Genomic DNA, 19,004 nt, shown 5'->3' with positions numbered 1-19,004 from the left:
GCGTGACTCTAAAAGCTTCCCTATTATAAAATGTGGGCTATAGATGGTCACTTCCTAATAACATAATTATTTTGATATTAATTAAAAACTCTTCAAATTTATATTTATCGATATAAAACAAATGTATGATTGTATGTCATCGAAAATACAAATTATATTATGTATTTATAATCTTATAAAAAAAGTTCAAACGTGTATCGAATAAAATTATTAATAAAAAATCTCGTTGCGCGTATGCTATCATATTGTAGATTTAAATTTAGCGCGCACAGATGAAAGATGCGCGCGCAAAATGTAATAGCCGAACGATTCCCTCACTTTTCCCTCCGCCATAAGTGAAGAACTGGTGTTGAATCGTCAAAATATTTTGTTACAAAAAATGATTGAAAAGGAAGAACAGAATGATGAAAGTAATGAAAAAAATATAGAATTAGACTTTTCGACATCAGAGAAACAAGAAGCGCGTGCATTCTTACGAGAACGTTTTCTACGTGTGATAACTGGTATTGTCGGTAAGTTTTCTTGGTTTTTCATCAGTTTATATATATTTTCATTTAATCATAATAACAACAATAACGTTAAAATCGATTGTATTTTTCGAATAAATATTCTATTTTTACAATAAATCGAGATAATAAATAATATCGTAACCTATTTAATATATCGTAACCTATTCGAAGTAATACTTGAATATGGCGCCAATAAAGAGACTCCATTTTTGTTTAACTTATATAATGCGCGATAGGAGAGAATTCAAATAATTTTTTAAAGAAATTTCAATGATTTTATATATCTATAAGTGAAATATAATACCTAGGATTATATATATAGACTAGTATCTATGTGATTTGTTTGAACACATTGTTCTGAAAATTTTTCTGTTATTTTGTCATATTTTCTTTATCTTACAGGTAAAAAGACAAAATTTAGTTTATATGAAAATTCACACGTTGCTGGTGAATTTCGTGGTTCCGACATTGATTGCCTGGAATTATTTGTGAGAAATTTGGAGACACCACTTGGAATAATCCCAGAAGCTATTCTCAGAGTGAACGACATAATCTCCATGAATGTTGATGACATTACAAGCAATCAATAATAAAATTATTCTAAGAGGTAGGTAAATCACACATTTCTGTTCGCATTCTTATATTAATTATGATATAAGTATTTTTTTATCATATAGTAGTAATCTATTGTAACTTAAATAAGTATATACATTTCGTGATCTAAGATCTACGCATATTTAGCATAGTATTTATTTCTGAAATGATACGTCTTAAATGATCAATGATTTCCTTAAGGTGCCTATTTTTTAACACAACTTGCTGGAAATTATAAGATAATTTATTATAATCTATAGTTCAATATTTATTAAAATTTTATGAATATTTTACTAACCTCTGTGATCTCTTTACTTTCTTCATATGCTAATCTATATGCTTCTGATGTTTTTTTCTCATCAGATTTCATATCCCACTCTTCTTTCAATGGTATCAGACTTTCAATATGTGTATATTCCATTCCTTGAAGTTGGCAATTTTCATTGCATTTTTCATAGATTAATCTTAAACGTTTGAATAATAATTTTAACATTCGTAACTGTTCTTGCACTTTAGTCTTTTTATCATTGGCTACGCTAGCTCCTTGTGGTGTGCCTCGAGGATCAAATATAGTTTAATATAAAAAATCTCATATCATCAATTTATATTGAATTTAAATAAAAACTTACCATTTGGTGGTTGCAGTACTTTCAGCGTTTGGAAAACATCTAAAGTACGACTTACAATATCTTGTACAGTCTCTTGTCCAAATCTACACAAGCTGGCAGTATTAAAATCTTTGTTCTGCTGCTGTTGAGGAGGAGGTTGTGTAGGTGGGACAGGTGTTTGTGGCGTAGTAGCTTGATTACTAGTCTGATTACTTTGTTGTACAAGAGCTGCTTGCTGTTGTTGCTGTAATTGCAATTGTTGTTGTTGCATCTGTTGCATTTGTTGTTGCATGGCAACTGATTGTTGTTGTTGTTGTTGCTGGGCCAAAACTTGTTGAGCATTTGGCATTCCCATAGCATTAGAACCTACTCCTCCAACTCCAACTCCAACGCCAACACCTACTCCAAATTGTTGTGGACTCACTATACCTAAGATGATTATATTGCCATATTTAATACTATTCTATAATTTTTGTATATTTCTATCTTTTATTAATTTGCAATCTCATTGTAAAATATTTACCACCTTGTTGAGGTCCCATCAAACCAGAAACCATTTGTCCTCCTCCAAATTGTGTTCGCATTGCAGATTGTTGCACATTTGGAAATCCAGATGGGAAAGGATGCTGTTGGCCAGCCATTTTTCTTTATTTCACAACAATCCCTAATTTATTAAAAGTTTGTATAACAACAGAAACAGATTACAGTATAACCTGTTTTAGGTTATGTTAGATTAAACTTCACACATTCATTAATCTTAATCGATTCACATTTATACGAGTAAAGAATTATTTTTGATTACAATACATTTAGAATAAAGAAATTTTAAAAGGAAAAACCAATAAAAAAATATATTGTAGGTTAGTCAAATCATTGATAATAAAAGAATCGCTTGTTTTATGCAAATCTCTACATTACAAGGTATTATTACCTTGTAGATAATAAAATATCAAAAGTCGACGTAATCACTGTCACTTAATATTGAAAAAAAGTAATTCATTCTTCGATCATTACATGTGCAATATTTCGCAGAACGTGTTACTCGCGCCGAGCTAAGAATTGTTGACATCACAACGCGCATGCGCATGTTCCACGTAAATGTCAACGACTCGATCGCTGTGAATCAGTAAAGTTTTGTAGAAACTATCACGTTAACGTATGTAAGAAAATTAGATTTCTTCGAATCACAGAATTTGTTTTACGACTTTTTTATTTTTCTTTCAGAAAATCTAACACATTTACGTGTCTTCATTTTTTCTTAAGATTTTCATAAGTAAGCCGGTTCATTCATCGAATAAATATTTTTCATTCATAATTTTTTTTTTTTTTTTTTTTTTTAATGCACGCACCATACAAAGAGATAACAAACAAGTAGCTAGAGGAAGAAAAAATAAATTTTATTAATTCATCGAAAGTTCGTGGTATTCGTTTAACACATTCGTCGTTATTTTAATTTCGTATTAATTGACACACTAGTTTATTATACATTTACTCGTTTTTTTATACATTTGTAAAAAAAAAAAAAAAACAAAAAAAGAGAAAAGGAACACACTCGTACGTTGTTGAAATTAAATTCTTCTCTATGTTACTATAGACAATTGTAATTTTACAAAATGCACATACGGAGTAATATGTTACAAATATTAAAGAAAAAAAAAAAGAAAAAAAACTAACAAAATGTCCTGTAACGATCAATTGATAATTAAAATTAGAATTATTTTATTTTATATTAAATATTTTTCGACATTGTAAATTTCAAATAAAATAATCTATGAGTTGTAATCAATGGTTGCATTGGGTATCGATTAAACCACACATTGGTTCAAAGTCGAGTAAAATCTCGTTTGATATCGTTGAAAAAGTCAAGAAGACGAGCAGATAGAGATAGACTAAACGGAATTGAGGAATGTCTAAACAGGAGATAAGGTCCTTGAACATAAAGGGCATTTATAAAGCAGAACATCTTCTAATCTCTACCCGTAACATACTCTAACACCTTGCACGAGCTCGTAGATACCACCACTCATATCTTTTTTTTTTTTCTTTTTTCTCGGTTTCAGTAGATTCTCTTCCAGCAAGGCATTACAACGACGTTCTCAATCTTCTCCAGTTTCTGGAAGACATTGAAAAAACTGATATATAGATATATTTTGTGAAATTAATATTGAATTATATTCAATTAATTGTGCTACAACATTATGTATCGCTTTATTTTATTCGTCACGTTGACGTGCCTCGTCTTTAATATCAGTAGCAATATGATCGAAAAAAAAGATCAAAGGATGGAATTAACGACTAAAGGAGAGGAAGATACAAATAAATCATTGGAAGTTATCTCACGTTCTTCGATCAATGACGATTCACCGAGTAATCACTCGTCGAAGAATTTCAGTATGAACACGCAAACTGATTTGTGTTCAAATGTAAAGGATAAACGTCATTGTCTTGTATCACTTTTGTCAAGAATAGCAAAAATTCAAGTCGACGATGATCGTGATTTGAGAAATTGGAAAAAATCGTCCATAAAGAAGAATCAAAAGTATCAATCGAATTTTGAGACAAAAAAGGAACACGAATCTGGATTATACACTGGTCAGACATCAGGCTATTGTCGTTGCAACATTGTTCAAGATATTTACGTGCCGGAAGTTGGAAAAAAATTACCGGCTTATGCTTGTCGACTTCATGACAAGATTTTCGTTCTTACCAGTGAAAGATTTTTCGACGATCGTAGATCTTACTTTGATATAAAAGTGGACGAGGAAACGTCACAGCATTTGATTACAGCTGCCTCAAAGCCATCCTCGAAAATCGTTCACACCAAAAAGCTTCCGGTCACGCTTGTTTTAAAAAATGGCGAGGATAATTATAGGATACGAAAAAAGCCATAATATGGAGATAACAAAAAGTGAATACATTTTTAAGGTAATAAGATATATATCTTCGTGTCTATTGTATCAATAAAATCTCGTATTAAAATGTGCGTGTGTGTGTGTGTGTGTGTGTGTCTATGCATGTTGTGTTTTTTATTATCTCGTGTCTTTTTCGATAAGACAATTCATTCATTTATAGATTTACTTTTGCATTTATATATCCTTATCGAGTTTAAAGAATAAATAAAAGCTTTGAATTATACGTGTGAATAATTGTCAAAAGAATTGTTAATGTTATTAAAATATTTCAATCTACTTTGTGTTAAAGTTAATGAAAATATTTTTATTATTACGGATAACAGGCAATTTAAAAGAAATTGAAGGTGAAGTCTTTAAAAGTTTTATTATAAATCAAGTTTCAAAATTCCCTCTATTCATCCGCTCAAACCAACGTTATCGACAGGAGAGAGAGAGAAAGGGAGATCGAAGATCAATCATCTTTCAAAAATTTACAATATTCTCTTCGTGCTTTTTTATAAGCTTGAATAAAAGTCGAAACGACAACGTTAATCGAGCGAAATACATATATCATAAAGGATCAACATTACGTAGTTATTATCGTCTCTTTCTTAATTAAGAAAAAGAAGATCCAATTTTCTTTCTACGTAAATGTCATCCTATATTTTAAAATCGTAAAATGAGAGAATCCCTAATAAATGATCGTCAAAGATATCAAATATGATCGATAAAGGAATTCTCAGTCAATGAGGCGAAAGTATTATAATAATCTCATTTCCTTTGAGATTACGTCGATACATCGTCGTTACGTTCAGTGAGATCTATTTTCTTATCATCCTGAACGATTTCTCGCATGAGTATTGAACTAGAAACACCTTCTTGATCTTCTTTCTTCGAATATTCTTCTGGTGGTGCAATCGGTGAAAGTTTGAAAACGTTAGTTGGAACTTTCAATGGAGATTCCAACTTTATCGGTGCTTCTTTATTTTCTTTTTCATTAGTCGCTTCTACTTGATCATCTACGAGATGAGAAAGATCTTTGTAAAGATGAACTACTGGTTGTTGAATCGGTAAATGAACAAGCGACGTATCGATAGTTTTCTCTTCGACTTTGTCCTTCATTGATTTCTCTTCTGACTCATATGCCTCTGGTGGAGCGATTGGCGAAAGTTTAAAAACGTTCGTTGGATTCCCTTCTTTCGTTGTTACTTTTATTACTAGTAGAGTGAGAGAAAAAGAGAGAGAGAGAGAGAGAAACAATTTATATTAATCAAATGATGTAATATTTTAAATATCGCGTATAAGTTCGATTAAATTATTTCATTAATAGAATTGTTGAATTTAAATAGATTTAATGAATAAATTCGAATTTTAATTTAAATTATTATTATAATATATACATAAATTATTTTATATAAAATTTTCTAGTGTTTATAAATTATTAATATTGAATAATTATACTTTGAAATGAGTACCTGTATCCTTTGCTGTGTCCGATAATGTTTCCTCTTCCTTTTTCGATTTCTCTTCCATCTTATCGGTGGAATCGATTATTTTTTGATTATTAGAGAGATGAGATAAATCTTTATAAAGAAAAGATGTCGGCTGTTCCGTAGATGATGTTGTTCCTGTTATACTTTCAATTTTGCTTTCTGTTTTCTCGTCAGACTTTTGGCTCGCGTAAGCTTCCGGTGGTGCGATCGGCGAAAGTTTCTCCACGTTCGACAAAATATTCGAAGGACGTTGCTCCTTAACCGGTTCCTCCTCCTTCTTGTTTTTATCGTCGACCGCGTTTTTCTCGTCCGTAAGATGCGAGAGATCCTTGTATTGGCGAACGTTCGGTTGCTCGGTCAGTGCTTCTAGTCCTATCACAGACACGAAGTCCTGCGGAGTATCACGATTGTGCCCGATCTCAGCAGGTAGCTCAGGATAATTTGGATTAGGATCATACAAATCGTTTGGTTTCATTTCCTCTTTATCGATCTCCTGCGACAATTTCTTTGGATCTTCTTCTTTTTTCTCTGTCGATAAGATCGGGCTGAACTATTAAACAAAACAAAAAAAGAAAAAAAAGGAAAAGAAAAAAAAAAGAAAAAAGAGAGATACAAATTTTTCAAATAGTTGAAAGAAAAAAATAAGGAACGCGAGATTATTTGTTATAATGATTTAGGCGTGATTATTCGTCAAATATGTCAATTAGATTTTTGAATTTTTTTTTAAATATGTTACATCATCGACATCTCTCGAACGCGCATTCATGTTCAATTATATGTTAGACGATATCGTACGTAATTGGACCGATTCATTATTGATCAGGATGATTTACGACTATGATTTGTTGATTCATCGTTAAATCAACGAATAAAATCTTTCAAGCTGTTTCATTCTTTTCTGATATTACGCGAATAAGAGAAATTATCGAGATACAAAAATACGTGACATTGACTATGCTTTTTTTATCTTTTCAATCAACATGTGTACGAACAGATAAGTATCTATTGATATTTATGGGTATACGTACGATATACGCATAACGTAAATCAATCGTAGATTCGACGTATAGAAATAATTAATGATCATTTCACGGAGAAACACCGTAGTATTTATTCGTCATCTGTCTAAGTGAAAACATCGCGTATGGTAATATTTATTTTTAATTGTAAGAATTACATTATAAGTATAATGACTCATCCAACGAATTCCTTAATGCATTCAACGTCAAGATCATTTTGAATATTAAAGATCAAATTGAACTACATTAGAGCCATTGATATATACAAGTGTAAATGAAAAGGACACACTATAAGAATTCTTTAAGAGAATAAGAATTTGTTCTAAAAATATTTGTATGCATTGAATATGTGACAAATCAATTTGTCACGTTTTGTTCACTAAGTAAAATTTGATTTTTGAAATTTTCGAAAGAAACCAAATTAAATTTTCAAATCTTTCTCATATTATTGGATCGTTATAAAACGTAATTTTTCTTTTTTTTTTTTTTTTTTTTTAATTATTTCAATACGACAATACGACGACGAAATTGTTAAAGATTCTATTCGAAAGTTTTTATGGATATTAATAACTATCAAGTATTATATGAAATTACTTTGACCAGAGACTCCCTTAAATTGAAATCAGCTTTCAATGGATCCTCCTGCGTCTTTTTTAACTTTTCATGCAATTCGTAAAGGGAAACGAGTTTTGGTACTTGCACAAGACCAGGACTCTTTCCGACGTGTGTTTCTTCCTCATCGCGCCTTTCATTCCCGGCTATTGAATTTCCGGATTCTCTAGCGTGGGCAGGATAATATATTTTTCTCGAATCGTCCACCACCAAGTTGGTTCTGCTCTCTTTAGTTGGCTCAAGCTGGCCATAGTTGCGATCCAATCGAATGCTCTGCTTCAAATTAAATAATCTGATCTATATTTCAATCTATTTTATGCGAACTTAAAGTAAAAAAAAATATTTAATTATCGTGGACCATTTATGAATTAATGATTAAATGAAATATTTATAAGATCTTTTTTTTTTCCAACTGAATTATCAATTGAATGAGAATTATTATTATTAAGGATAAGACAATACTTGTGAATAATAAATTACTTAATTGTGTTATCTTGAGAAAAGAAAAGAAAAAAAAAAATAAAATAGAAATTTATCAAAAATATCAAATAGTTTAAGAAAATAATTAGATTCGGGCCTACTTTTTTATCGAATTTTCTTGTTAAACGATTTTAGTTGTCGCTTTATAGTTCTTGTTCCATAATATTCCAGCAAAGTCGATACCTTGGATAAGCTCGAGTGTTCATGGAATGCTTCAGCCAGGGCAGGATTTATTTCCTCCAATGGTTGATCTCCATTTCTTATGTATACAGGTATGTAACCGGGCATGCTTGGCAATATTTGATAAGGATAGGAATCTACGAAGATAGAGAATGTATAATTGAAAATTATATCTACCTATGTAAATATCGAATCATTGATTTTATCAATTGAAAGAATATGAATGAAAGATTGATTAAAATCATAATTATATAATTACTACAATAACATTTGTTACAATGAATTTGAAGCGTTACTACGTATTAAAGAAATTATTAAATTTCTTGAATAACACTTTGCAAATGAAAACACGATAATTGGCATAACTTGAATAACGTATACGATAAGTCTACGTATTTTTTTTTTTTTTTCTTTTTTTTTCTTTTATTTACAAAACGATTATGCACGCGTAGATATAGAAACGTTGACGGAGAAAAAAAAAATAATGAACATCTACGCAGTTTCGTTTTAAAGATTTTTCGAAACTGGAATTATTTTATCTATCACTTTGCCAATCTTCCTATAAACGATATAAATGTAAATTTATGGAAATCTTATAATTTCATAATTTGTCTCCTATAGAAACACAGAGAAATTCTTAATCGAATTATATTTCATAAAAACTATTTAACAATATTGACTTTTATTAAATGAATATAGAAATTGCGTGTTTGTATAAAAAGAAACGATAATTTATCGAATGAAGTTAAATAAAACACAAACAAAATTGATTAAAATTCGAATAATACTCCATGTAGAACGAAGAACCAATACACGATTCTTCTTTAAACTAGATAGATATTTCATTATTTTATTTTATTTTATTTATTTATTTTTCCTTTTTTTCTTCCTTTTCCTTTTTCTTTATTCTCGTCAGGAAGCAAGAACAAATAATTTATTCGCGAAAATCACAAAAGAAGGTTGCTCGAGCACGATTCTCACTTCACGTCACTGATTCTCACAAGGGATTTATATCCTTTTACTCACGAGCATGATCAACGAGAGGCACGAGTAGTACGAGAAAGTAGATGGCCCTGGTACCACGCAGCATCCCGGCAGTCTGCATCTTTGAACGGTACTGGGCCCCCAGAGTACGGGGCTCTCTCCTTTATATCTATAGACCCCCTACCCCTTCGATCATCTCTCTCTCTTCCTCTTTTTTCTCTGTCTCTGTCTCTCTGCCTCTCTCTCTCTCTTTCTGTCTCTCTCTCTCTCTCTTTCTCTCTCTCTCTTTGGTTGAGAAGACCCCCCTCGAGTTTAACTCCATCCCATTAATATCAGAGTAAAAAGTCACAGTGTCTTCTTCGACAATGAATTCGATCGATCGTGAAGCAAATCGTGAATAATTACCGATTTCGATATATTTTTAATATCGATAACAAATAGTATCGATATAAAATAATAAATGTATATATATATATAGTTGTCAATTATAACACTGTTGATTAAATTTTTTTGAATATTAAGTTTGAATATTAAGTTCGATCATATTGATGATAGATCTCAAATTGTTATTATCTTTAATTGAAAAGAATTTAATTAATTAATAAGTGAATGATATATAATTATTATTTTGTGTGTTTAAAAGTAATCTTTTTTGTGTTACAAATTACAAATTAAAAAAAAAAAAAAATATGATCACGAAATTATTGAAATTTTTATTATATCATTATTGGTATTGTTTTCATACACAACGTCGAAATAATTAATAATTCCTTTGATTTTTCTTTTTTTTTTTTTCTTTTTGTTTTTTTTTTTTTTTTTTTACCGGAAGAAAACCGGTGTTAAAGCAATGACCTATTAAAAGGAAGCAATGAACTATGTAATTAAAGATAGTTAATGAATGGTAGTACGATATCGAGTAAGACGAGTAATGCTTTAAACCAATAAAAAAGAATCAAAAATAATATATAAAAGGATAAAAGGATCTATAAAGACAGAATAAATTGATCGGTTTAATCAGATGAAGATAAAAGAAAATTTCTTTGGTGTCGCGAGAATGATTTTCGTTAATTGCATTACAACTAGACATAGTACTTCCATTTGTCGTTCGATGATAACATCGTGAATCTTAATATCGTGAACTTCTTAACAGTTACAATGTATAATATTATCGTAAACTAGTTTCTTACTTATAACGAAGAATTTTTCATAAAAATTGTTAAAAATGAGTACGTTGTTAACGAACGAAACGTAAAAATAAAATTAGTCTCGATGTAAATTAAAAGATGAAACGATATTAATAATGAAATGTTATTTTTCTTTCGAAAATTACTATTCTGTATTATGTATACTTGATATGTATATCAAAGTAGATTTGATTAATTATTTCTATTAATTTCTTTTCAAATACCAATAATGTATTTATAATATTTAGATGATAGAAAATATTAATAAAACAATTTTGATATTTTTTTACGATATTTTTCTTTAATATAATTACGAAGTATTCAATGTTATTCTTCGAGCATCAATATTCATCGATAGATCGTTATATCGATATTAATTATGAAATTATGCTCGATTTAATTCTCAAAGTTCATATAGAATAAAATGGAAAATTTCTATGGTGTGTATTTGCTTGGAATACATTCGTAAGATACGTCGCATTTCAAATTTCGTTATCGCGATCGCGTTAGCTTCTGTATGATAAATTAAAATTATGACTAATAAAGCTTGAGATTTTAACGAATGGACGACAGGGAGCTGATTCATTCGTTGTGCTTGCAAAGACCGAGGATATAAGTACAGAGAAAGAGAAAGAAAAAGAGAAAGAGAAAGAGAAAGAGATAGAGAGAGAGAGAGAGAAAGAGAGATCTTCATTATAATCTCTGACGCACAGTTTCACAGTTTTATTGAATTACATTAATGATGATAAATCTGCATTCCAGTCTGTCCATTTTACGTATTTTACAGTATATATGCATAAAACGAAAGTTTCGCACGAAGGATCGTGCGACCATAACTTAACCATATCTATTTTGTTCGATTCAATGATTTTGATTGGTTGAAGAAAAAAGCGATAGAATTAACGATGATCTGAACGTTTAATGATCTGGACATTTTGGAACGTTTAAAGAGAATTACAAAGGATTATGACATATCAAAAAAAGAGAAAAAGAAAAAAAAGTACCAAAAAGGAAAACAAAATTTTACAATTTCATGAATTTCTTTACAATTTTATTTTGTCCATTTAAAACCAAATACCATTTAAAATCTTGTAAAATTAACATATTGTCAAGGATTGATTTTTGATTAAACTTTTTCCAAGAAATCGATGATACTAACGCTTACGAAATTATTTTGTTCTTACGTGGTTTTTCCTTTTTTTTTTTTTTCTTTTTTTTTTTTATATGACGATAAAAGAATCAAATAAATAATCGTCACATGAGGGATAAAAAATTATCTACGATGATGAAAAAAATGATTATAAATGGAAAATCACGTGTCATCATGTGTTTCCTAATGTCAAAGACATATTGCCGTGTGATGGATATTTATAATAAATGTATTTTTCAGAAAAAAAACCACAAAATTGCAAAAAAAAAAAAAAAGGTGTAATCTTCGATAAAAAGAGAATAAATAGCCTTTAAAAGGGATTTATCGTCCTTCAATCTCAAGATCACCATTCAGGAGCTTGAATTCCTCGTGTAATTTTCGCTTGAAAGGATTTCCGGCGAAATCGAAAGATTCCAATAGTTCGAAGAGGAATAAAAAGAGGAGGAGGAGGAGGAGGAGCAGGAGGAGGAGGAACATGTAAGTAAGTACGTGCCTTATCCTTTCGAGAAACCCGGAGTAAACGTTCAACAACCAGCAGCACTATTGCTCGACAGTACGATTTATCGATTTCTCATTGTTCGTCGATCAATTTGGAGACCTTCGATCTTGAGAATTTTTATAGTATTTCCTATCCTCGAATACCATATATAAGAACGTAGATAGGTATATCGGATTCGCTTGACCGATCAAGAAGAGGAGAGAATCCAAGGTTAAAATTTCTCTCGCGAGAAGGTGATAGAATATTTTTTTGTTTTTTATTTCTTTTTTTTCCTGTTTTATTCTTTTCTTTTTTTTAATCTATTTCTAGAACGTACCGCAGATAGATATCACAGAGTTAATTATTATTAAAAATTATTACGTACTTCAATGATCTAAATTAAATTATGATTCATTTGAAAAATTTTAGCGACAATTATAAAAGGAAATATTTCTTTTAACAATTTAATACTATAAGCTTTTATTTACAATTCTCAATGAATTATTTTCAAAGGTATACTATTCACGTTGAAAATAAATATAATCAAATAATAATAATCAATAATAATCAATGTAAGACTTAATACAAATATTTTCGATAAGTTTCAAGGAAAACTCAAATTTTTATAAGCTATCTGTCCTTAATTATATACGATTAAATCCGATAATATTATTTTTAAAAAACGATTTAACATACTAATTAGACAGAAGGATGATTCCAACAGCATTTTATTATCTTCAACTTGTTTGCTCGGGGCAATTATATATCCTGGGTGAAAGGTCAGAAGAGGCGTGCGACCTAGAAGCATTCGCGTGCTCGTCCGAGGTGAGCGTCTTCTCTCTTTCTCTCTCTCTCTTTTTCTATATCACTATCTATCTATCTCTTTTACATGGAGACAGGTGTTAACTAGTAGCTGTTTGAACTCGCGGATTCTGCGCGCGTCACGCAATATCGTCATCGCGCGAGATTTAAAATTACGTCACTTTCCATTTTGCGCTGTTGCATCTTCCATCTCCCTTTCCTCTCTCTCTCTCTGTTTCTCTCGATCTCTCTCTGTTGCTGGATTCATACGTTTATGCATACATATTATAAATCATTATAACATCATACATTTCATTATATTTTTAGTTTTTGCTACAAAGGATCTCTCTTTCTCTCTCTCTCTCTCTCTTTTACTATATATATATATAATTGATGATATGATCGTTATAAGTTAAAAAAATTTCGTCATCGTAGATGTTTCTATTTCTGTTAAATAAAAGAAAAAAAAAAAAAGAGAAAAAATCATAATTTAATTTTAATCCTGATCATTAATTTTAAACTTCTTTATAATCATAATTCATATATATATATATATATATATATATATATATATATATATATATTTCGATTTACCTTAAAAAAATATTCTCGTTATTCATATAATCATACCAGTATATTATCTCTGTCAATCTTTCTCTTTTTCTATATTTCTATCTAACTCTTCCTGATCGATCATCGACGACGCCCCTTTTCCGCTCGATCGAGCCGTGTAAGGGCATTTGGAGAACACGCGAGCATGCGTAATCTCTGTCGTTGACACGGTTAACGTGTTCTGGTTTAGTGGGTCGTTCTTATGTGTATGTATATATGTATATATGTATATATACCTGCATGTATGTATGTACTATGTATATCTTCGATCTAAGCTTCCGTGAAAAATTGACGCACATCGTTTTTCATTTTTCTTTACCGTTATATCTCACTTTCCATTCTTCTTGCAATTAGAATTGACCGAGTTTTTTTTTCTCTTTTTTTTTTTTTTATTCTCTTAAAGATAACACGATTTCTTAACTTTTACAACTTTCCATTTTGCTTCATTCATTGTTTCCCATGTTCAAAATACAAATGAAAATAATTGGTACAATTCTCTTGAAATTATTCTTATTAATGATTAAATATCTTTAGACGTCGTGAAATTATTCTTTAGATATCTTGTTTTCTCTTATCTTGTTTGATTTTATTTTTCTTTAATTAATGTTATTATGAATCAATTAATAGATAACTATTTCAATATTGAATAAAATTAGATGTTATGTCTTCCTTCTCACCATTTCATTGATAGTAATTTAATATTTTCACATTTTTGTATATATCTCATAATTTTATCTACTCGTACAGATGCTTCGTATCACCCGTTGCATAGTTTTATCTTTGATCTTCTATCGTATATTTATGTACTTTTACGAATGCATTAGAAAAATGTGATATCATTCGAGATTTATATTATTTTTGACAAATTTCGCATAATCGATGGTATTTAAAAACACCTTATTTTATATATTCTGATATATTCTATATTAAAATTTTTTCATTTTGTTTTTGCTACTAAATCTATCATAGATAAGAATAATTAATTTTGGCATCATTATCATTTCTAATTTTGTTGAATGTACGTTCATTAAATTTGTCATTTATAAAAGAAAAATTTTCAATGGAAATGATTGTTGATTCTAAATGCTGTTCGATGCACGGAATGAACGTGAGACGTGTCACGACTAGATCATTCACAATTGGCAGGCAGGATGGTCCTATTGCGATTCTAGGCCGCGTCAAATTGCCCAGTAAGGTCGTCGTTCGCTCGATTCTCGCAAGAGAAAAGCTCCGGAGAATCGAAAGAAAATTTTTTACAAACACAGACATATATATATATATATATATATATGTATATATGTATATATTTACCTTCTCTAAGATACTCGATTTAAAAGCAATCGTCCGCGTACTTGTGCTTTTTTTCATTAACCAACGAAGTTGAAGTTGCTTCGCCAAGCAACCGGTTCTTTACTTTACTAGCTTTACGAGTGGATCCTTAAAACTCTGAAGGGATTAAATTAAACTCCTGTCGTGTCTTTAATCAGACAACGATCTTGAAATCAAGCGATATCAAATTGCGAAAAAAAGAAAAGCTTTGAATTTTTAATAGATATCATCGATGATTCCCAACGTGAACATATTTCATTGAGTAAACCATTTTCTATCTAATCTCTCTTTCTCTCTCTCTCTCTCTCTCTTTCTACCTCTCTTTCTCCCTCCTTTTCTGTTTTAGTTGCAGTGCCAGAACTATTAATACTAACGGTGCGTCGATCGAATTCCGAACGAGTTCTAACTATGTCGACGATCCACGTTAGATAGGTAGATTTAATGCTAGAGGATCGAGCCAGCTTGCTTATCGTATACCGTACGATGACTGATCGTCGACTAACGAGTATCTCTCGATGATATATAAAAAAAAAAAAAAATGAAAAAATAAAAAAATATCAATAAATAAATAAATAAATAAAAGGACATAAAAATATCTAAATGCATTGGTTTCTAATGAAATAAATTTACGATGCTAGTAATAAGACGTTATACACTTGACTGGTTACAATGATACATGTGATACGTATGATTAATATTACAGCATACGTACATATATTATAGCATACGTACAAGTATTTCTTTTAATTTTATTTGTAAATATTTATTTTTAAAGATGACTAATATTTAATGGCGATTTAAACTTAATTGAACTTTATTTATAAATAATATAAATAGGATATTAATAAGTATAGATAGAATGTGAAATCCTTTTTTTTTGAACTCCTTTTTTTTTTTTTTTTTACGTATAATTTCATCTCTTTAAATAAATCGAATAAATAAATTCGCGAATAATTATAAAATTATATATCTAACAATAAATATTCTATATAATAGATAGTATGAATTAATGTAGAAGATTGAATGTACTATTGAATTGAACTGATTATTTTTTTGTTATTGTCTCCCAAATCGATCGTTCAAACGTCCCTCTTACATTCGAAATAGATAATAGTATTTTTTACAATTCGAATCGACACTCGTGTCCGATCGAATCCGATCGATCCGATCGATCAATCGATTGCTAGGCCCCACGCCAGGATTCCCATTAACCTCGAGGCCAACTTCGAAAAAGTACTTCATGGAATAACGGATAAGCGACGATAATTTCGTGTCTTTTCTGAACAAACTAAATATGTTTGTGTGTATGTGTGTGTGTGTGTGTGTATGTGTTTTATTTTATATACAAGTATATTAATTTACGAATTTAAACAAATAATATATACATATACTTATTGAATATCATAAATAATTAAACATATGAAAAAAAAAAGAAAAGAAAGAAGCAAGAGAAAAAAGAAATCGATAAAAAATCATCTATGAATTATAAAATAATTTATGATAATAAAATGACAAATTGTAAGATTCTAATAGAAATTAAAAATATTCATCCGAAGGATGATAGACAATATTATTTTATAATTGATAAATATATTTGATCGTTTAAATTAATTATATTCATTAATGTATAATATTTAAAATATATTTCATAAAGGTTTCATTAACGATTTATTTACTTTCGATGATAAGTATTAATAGAAGATCGAAAGCTGCGAAATTCCATGATACACAAGAGAGCTCTTTCGTGAGATGAGAGTCTCAGCAAATGCGATTACCTCACGTCGATCCGGAGAGTAAGTTTTTTTAACGTCGGCTCTCCTCGTTCTCCCAGTTTTTCCGCGACAGTTTGCTCTTCAAAGAGAATCCACTAGCGATGGCCGTTCGCCGGACGTTGACGGTCAATGACCGAAAAGCGTACTCGTATAGCCGCTAAGAGAATTTCTTCTCGGGAAGAGGAAGACGAAGATGAAGAAGATGAAGAAGACGAAGACGAAGGCGAAGACGAAGAAGAAGAAAATAAAGAAGAAATAGAAGATAAGAAGAAGGGATAGAGACTACTTGAGAGATCGAGATATCGATGGACGCCAACGGGTATTCGCCGACCTGCAAACCCACATTTTCTTCGCTTCTTCATGTAAACGTTAAACCAAACGATTTATCCTATCTTTCCGATCTTTCTGGAATAAATTCAAGGTCAATTAATGCATCAATTTTGCCTAAATGATCTTTAATACGACTCACTTCAACGTTTTTATTTTCGAAGAATTATTTCAACGTACTTAAGTATCTTGACATTTCGAGTCAAATGATTTAATTAATAAAGGATGTTCCGTTAACCATTCAACAGTTTAACAGTAAGCTTCTTCTTTCAGAGACAAGTTGTGATATAATAATGAATTAATCAAGGTAGAGATTTACTTTTAGAATATTCATCGGTAAAAATAAATATACGTATACGTCTAATGATATTTGATTAATGGCTAATTAAAATTAATTATTAATATCGATTAGATCTCTATGATATTATATTCCAATCATTTTTTCAAATTGCTTTGTACACTTTAAAAGGATTTTAAATTGTATCGATTTATAAAAATTCTTTATGAAATTTCGAAGGAATTTAAATAGGATGAAAATCGAAGGTTTCAAAACCGATCTAGGTAAAAACTCATCTCTCCTTTCTCTTGTCTTCAGTAAAACCCTGAAAAAACTCGACTATATAATCGAAGGCAAAGATATAATTTCAACTGTCCAATCATCATCGAGTCGAAGCAGGTAGAACGTTTAAAATAGCGGACAAAGTGGTTCTCGCCGTTTCGAATTGGCTTCGTTTCTGTCCAAGATCTTTCTTTTTTATTTTTCCATTTTTTTTTCTCCTTCTTTTTTTCTTTTTCTTTTTTTTTTTTGTCCTTTCTTTTTTTTGCTCACTTCTATCTTCCCATATTCCCTTTGTAAATTCTCTTCTTCCTTCTCTCTTTCTACTTCGATGCTCTGTATCCGGAAAAATAAAGTGTAAAGAGTCGAAAGTTTACCGTTACGTTCACCCAAGTCGCGCCATAATTATGGCACCGTCTATCTCTCAGTACTCCGAGTTAACACATAACAGCCACGGATTCGAAGCCGTTCATTGGAAGTTACATACTCGTTCACACTACTTTTATTTATAGTCTTGATACTGGACACTGCTTTTAAAGTCTCGATCTAGGACAGCTCTAAAAAGTAAAAAAAAAAAAAAAGCGGACGACCTAGGATAAACATCTAATTGCGATTAATAGGTTTAATAACATTTTGCGAACGTAGAAGAAAAGCTTTTTGGCTTTAATGCGAAAAGGATGATTTAAAAAAAAAAAAATTTCTATAATTATGATTATATAAAATATTTCTATGTTTCCTTCGAAAATATTTCAATGTATTTTTTTAAATGTCTTAAAAGATTTTCGTTGTTATTTTTAAAATGATCAAACTTTTTCATAGGCACACGTCATCGTAACCACCCATGAATATATTCTTTTTATTTATTTTTTTCTTTTTCTATTTTTATTCGTCGAAAATTTTTGAAAAAAAAAAAATTCAAATCATATGATACGAACGATTCTGAAAATAATCCGAGATCTTGACGACAACGTTGATGACGTCTATGTTTTCGTCGGAAATTTTTATCGTTTTCAGAAATTCATTTTGCCGACGATCATACATATATATATATATTCCGACTTGTGGTTAGGTAGTAACGTTTAATATGACCTTATACAAATTACATTGTGGCATTTATTAGAACGATGTAACTTCATTCTGTTTCACGAGTAGAGCCAATTAAGTCACTGTTCATTATTCTAGGAAATTCTAGATATATGCGTAATAACGCGAGGAACATAATTAATCTAAACCTGTTTATCTGTTTCTTCCCTGTGCCGATCATTTTTTTTCTTTTTTTTTTTTCTTTTTTTTTTCTTTTTCTTTTTTTGCAAAAATATTCCATCCTCTTCTCGCGCTATCGACAACTACTAATATCTTACTAATGCAAAAGAAAAGTTAAGAGTAATTTACGTCGATAATACTTAAAAAGAAAGGACAATTAAA

At 30.1% G+C, this 19,004-nt stretch overlaps 4 protein-coding genes across 10 annotated transcripts; 2 read left to right on the top strand and 2 right to left on the bottom strand.

Annotated features, from left to right (window-relative positions):
* The first annotated feature begins 145 nt into the window (after nt 1-145).
* Nucleotides 146-3,914, top strand: LOC118440667 (gem-associated protein 7). Of its 2 annotated transcripts, none has more exons than XM_035864030.2 (3): nt 146-512; nt 912-1,116; nt 3,775-3,914. In XM_035864030.2, the coding sequence occupies exons 1-2, from the start codon at nt 380-382 to the stop codon at nt 1,097-1,099; spliced, it is 321 nt and encodes a 106-aa protein (XP_035719923.1). In that variant the 5' UTR covers nt 146-379; the 3' UTR covers nt 1,100-1,116; nt 3,775-3,914. The 2 variants fall into 2 exon arrangements, with proteins under 2 accessions (XP_035719923.1, XP_035719924.1); XM_035864031.2 differs by having other exon boundaries at nt 3,772-3,902.
* Nucleotides 1,113-2,793, bottom strand: LOC118440665 (mediator of RNA polymerase II transcription subunit 30). 5 transcript variants are annotated; one of them, XM_035864025.2, is made up of 5 exons: nt 2,643-2,793; nt 2,235-2,375; nt 1,733-2,140; nt 1,402-1,658; nt 1,113-1,328 (listed from the first exon to the last, which is right to left on the bottom strand). In XM_035864025.2, exons 2-5 carry the CDS (start codon nt 2,350-2,352, stop codon nt 1,230-1,232), a joined length of 882 nt encoding a protein of 293 aa, XP_035719918.1. In that variant the 5' UTR covers nt 2,353-2,375; nt 2,643-2,793; the 3' UTR covers nt 1,113-1,229. The 5 variants fall into 5 exon arrangements, with proteins under 5 accessions (XP_035719918.1, XP_035719920.1, XP_085514546.1 ...); XM_035864027.2 differs by having other exon boundaries at nt 2,238-2,375; XM_085658420.1 differs by having other exon boundaries at nt 2,235-2,356; nt 2,643-2,787.
* On the top strand, nt 3,776-15,368 carry LOC118440666 (uncharacterized). Its single transcript, XM_035864029.2, has 2 exons — nt 3,776-4,636; nt 15,271-15,368. Exon 1 carries the CDS (start codon nt 3,910-3,912, stop codon nt 4,600-4,602), a length of 693 nt encoding a protein of 230 aa, XP_035719922.1. The 5' UTR covers nt 3,776-3,909; the 3' UTR covers nt 4,603-4,636; nt 15,271-15,368.
* On the bottom strand, nt 4,905-9,503 carry LOC118440662 (uncharacterized). 2 transcript variants are annotated; one of them, XM_035864014.2, is made up of 5 exons: nt 9,413-9,503; nt 8,390-8,523; nt 7,709-8,002; nt 6,078-6,645; nt 4,905-5,819 (listed from the first exon to the last, which is right to left on the bottom strand). In XM_035864014.2, the coding sequence occupies exons 1-5, from the start codon at nt 9,489-9,491 to the stop codon at nt 5,389-5,391; spliced, it is 1,506 nt and encodes a 501-aa protein (XP_035719907.2). In that variant the 5' UTR covers nt 9,492-9,503; the 3' UTR covers nt 4,905-5,388. The 2 variants fall into 2 exon arrangements, with proteins under 2 accessions (XP_035719907.2, XP_035719908.2); XM_035864015.2 differs by having other exon boundaries at nt 4,907-5,819; nt 7,709-7,999.
* Nucleotides 15,369-19,004: the final 3,636 nt, after the last annotated feature.

Source organism: Vespa mandarinia, chromosome 7, assembly GCF_050613455.1.
Source record: "Vespa mandarinia isolate Hongniang chromosome 7, ASM5061345v1, whole genome shotgun sequence".
NCBI classification, from domain to species: Eukaryota; Metazoa; Arthropoda; class Insecta; order Hymenoptera; family Vespidae; genus Vespa; species Vespa mandarinia.
Note: the sequence above shows the minus strand (reverse complement) of the source record. Positions and strands in the feature narration are given on the sequence as shown.

What these genes read in the sequence shown, in the direction of transcription:
- LOC118440667 (XM_035864030.2), top strand. Translation starts at nt 380, where the DNA reads ATGATTGAAAAGGAAGAACAGAATGATGAAAGTAATGAAAAAAATATA. An exon ending in TGTGATAACTGGTATTGTCG is followed by an intron (nt 513 to 911) that starts GTAAGTTTTCTT and finishes TTTATCTTACAG; the next exon opens with GTAAAAAGACAAAATTTAGT.
- LOC118440666 (XM_035864029.2), top strand. Translation starts at nt 3,910, where the DNA reads ATGTATCGCTTTATTTTATTCGTCACGTTGACGTGCCTCGTCTTTAAT.
- LOC118440665 (XM_035864025.2), bottom strand. Translation starts at nt 2,352, where the DNA reads ATGGCTGGCCAACAGCATCCTTTCCCATCTGGATTTCCAAATGTGCAA. An exon ending in GATGGGACCTCAACAAGGTG is followed by an intron (nt 2,141 to 2,234) that starts GTAAATATTTTA and finishes TAATCATCTTAG; the next exon opens with GTATAGTGAGTCCACAACAA. An exon ending in AAAGTAAAGAGATCACAGAG is followed by an intron (nt 1,329 to 1,401) that starts GTTAGTAAAATA and finishes TATAATTTCCAG; the next exon opens with CAAGTTGTGTTAAAAAATAG.
- LOC118440662 (XM_035864014.2), bottom strand. Translation starts at nt 9,491, where the DNA reads ATGCAGACTGCCGGGATGCTGCGTGGTACCAGGGCCATCTACTTTCTC. An exon ending in GCCTCTCGTTGATCATGCTC is followed by an intron (nt 8,524 to 9,412) that starts GTGAGTAAAAGG and finishes CTATCTTCGTAG; the next exon opens with ATTCCTATCCTTATCAAATA. An exon ending in GGACACAGCAAAGGATACAG is followed by an intron (nt 5,820 to 6,077) that starts GTACTCATTTCA and finishes TCACTCTACTAG; the next exon opens with TAATAAAAGTAACAACGAAA.